This window comes from Gavialis gangeticus, unplaced genomic scaffold, assembly GCF_001723915.1.
Source record: "Gavialis gangeticus isolate Ggan-Ray unplaced genomic scaffold, GavGan_comp1, whole genome shotgun sequence".
NCBI lineage: Eukaryota > Metazoa > Chordata > Crocodylia > Gavialidae > Gavialis > Gavialis gangeticus.
The window spans coordinates 1,004,292-1,006,962 of NW_017728973.1; the positions used below are offsets into that span (position 1 = coordinate 1,004,292).

The 2,671-nt window shown below is 45.5% G+C and overlaps 1 protein-coding gene across 1 annotated transcript in view; it reads left to right on the plus strand.

Annotated features, from left to right (window-relative positions):
- FAM134C (family with sequence similarity 134 member C) overlaps positions 1–2,671 on the plus strand; it is a gene marked incomplete at its 5' end in the record, with an annotated part of 21,482 nt that overhangs the window by 4,286 nt on the left and 14,525 nt on the right. The window contains one exon of the mRNA XM_019505046.1: positions 1,696–1,802. Within this exon, the coding sequence (XP_019360591.1) occupies positions 1,696–1,802 (107 nt within the window). The remainder of the gene's footprint in view (positions 1–1,695; positions 1,803–2,671) is intronic.

Here is a 2,671-nt window from a genome sequence, read left to right on the forward strand (position 1 = left end):
GCCGCCCAGGCAGGGGGTCGGACTTGAAGATCTACAAGGTCCCTTCCGACCCGACTTCTATGATTCTGTGAACCCCGGGTGAGGGTGGTGGGTGGGGGAAGAGGGAGCCCTTAGTTTTCTACAGAGTCGCAGGGCAATTTTATGAGCTTAGCTGACTGTCTTGAGCTCCTTGTACTGGAGCTGGGCAAGGATGAAACTATGCTCACCATCTTTGGAGTAGCGAGCACTTAGCTCCTCCCAACAGGGCAGGCAAAGACGAGTATGAGCTTACCTTCTTGCACTGGAGCCAGGCAGATGAGCTTGCACTTACCTGCTTGCATAGGGGCCAGGTGGGGAAGAATGAGTGCTTACCTCCTTGTACCCTGTGGCACCCTCAAAAGAATCTTGTGGCACCCTAGGGTGCTGTGGCCCCCTGTTGAGAACTACGGAGTTGCATGTAACCTCTAACAAGACTTTAGACTACCAGCATACTATTTGAGCTTTTGTGTGAAAATTGCCATATTGTGGTGAGGTGCATCATATTTCTTCTGGCTCCACCAGAATACTACACTTAAACTCAGAGCAAGCTTTTACACTCTTAAATGCAACATATCTATTTCCCTGTAAACCTGCCTTGTTAATTCTGTCTCTAGCAATTGGTCTCACCCTTTGATTTAGTCAAGGGCCTGAAGGGAAAGCTAAGCTTATTAGATAGGTGTTGAGCTTTTGAGCTATTTCAGCAGCAGAGGAATGATCTGAATTGGGGATGCTGATGTCAAGCTGTTGGACTGTCAGCTGCTAAAAACAAGAATCTCAGATAAGCACCATTAAGTTTGGGGTGCCCTTGTGGGGAGTAGGAAGCATGCAGCAAGTGACGTGGCTGGAAACAAAACTAATTTCCTTTTAATTGGGCAAGTGTAAGAGGAGGGCATGTTCTTACTTTGGCTTATGGACAGACAGACAGTCTGGAGGCCAAGGCTTTGTGCCAGAGAAACAATGAACAGGTACAGAAGACTTATTTATTGGCCCTGGAGGGTAATTCTATGAAAACAAGTACCCCTCTTGGGCCAAGCGGCACAAGTAGATGACAGATCTGTCTGCAGGTTCTTTGGGATCAGTGCCCTCATTCCAGTCATAATTCTTAACTGAACTGGCTCCATAGTCTGAGGTATTAATGGATACAGCGTTAATAATGCTACTGTGAGGAATTGCATTGACCAGGAAGTAGGAAATGCAGAAGAAAGTGAATCAGAAAGTCTGGCTTGGAATCAGAGGCTTTCACTAATTCAGAATAGTTCATAAATAGTTCAGCATTGCTACTGTTACGATGACTTGAACATGCTGACAAACTAACTCCAATGATACAAAATTTGCTTCCCTAATACTAGGTTTCTGGAGTTATCAGTGTCCCTGTGCCAGGTCATGTGGCATACCCAGTGCATTCAGAAGGTTAAGATACAACTGGTCTCTAACTGTAACAAAAATTTATTTTCAGCAGTAAAACGCAACAGAGTGGTAACACCTAGAGTATGGATTGTCCAGTTCCTTTGGCTGAATACCACTATTTATTCTTGATGTCTGCTGCCCTCTACACCCAAATGAGCTCTCTTCTTATCTTTCCAAGGCCAGTGTATGCAGAAATCCTCTCAAATAAGCATTGCAGTATTTTAGCAGAAAGAGACCTGTGTCCTGATTCTTGTTTTGCTTCTCTCATAGGTTCTTTGCACTGACTTCTCTTCGGCTGGTGTTCCTGATTGCATTTAGCCTGATGATAATAGTTTGTTTAGATCAATGGAAGAACAGAATTTGGCCTGAAATTCAAGGTAAGTTCTAGCAGTGTGAAGACACATCTGTGTTAGAAGTCTAAGCAAGCGCTTTTTGCACCATTTGGTTTTAAATAACTTAAGTCATAGATTCCCAAAGCTAAAAGTTGGTGGCAAGCAGAAATTCTGAAGAAATCTTTGGAGAGAATAAGCTCTTTCTTGCTGGTTGCTCTGGAAAACCTACGAAGTATGACAGTAGAAAATGAGCTTATTAAGAATGGGCTTTTTGGTGCTTTCTCTTGAGTTCCACTTTTTAATAAGACCTTGGGCTTCCTACAGTTTATCAAGAGATGTCTTAATACAGATTTTGAGATGTCATCCATGTTCCATCTTATCTGCACACTGGAAAAGATTATGAAGTGTCCTATGTGTAAATAAGTTTGAACTCTCAACTTCTTCTTCTGTTTGGCTGTAAAGTCTTGGAGATTACTTCTTATGGAGATGCAAGGGAACTATGCAAACAGATGGGTTGACCAGTGGTGCCCAAGTTTTTTTCCCAGGGGGATGGATTGGCAGTGCCCAGCCCATCTGTGGGCTAGATCCAGCCTGTGTTCCTGATTAGTGCCTGGTTACCATCTGGCCACATGGGAGGGAACAAGTCAGTTCCACAAGGCAAAGGAGCTTGACCCTTTGCCAGGCCCCAGCCCAACCCTATGGGGTGGGGGGGGTGTGGTCTAGTCCCACCTGGGTCTGCAGGGTTGTGGCCTTGCTTTGAGGGTGGGGGGGTGCAGTTAGGTTCTGACCTAGCCTAATAGGGAAAGGGGTGTGGTGCAGATCCCTTGGGAGGGAAGGGGACGTGACCCAGCTCCAATCCAGAACCAGGGGGTCTGGCTTGGCTTTGCATGGAAAGGGAGCGTAGCTTGGCTTTC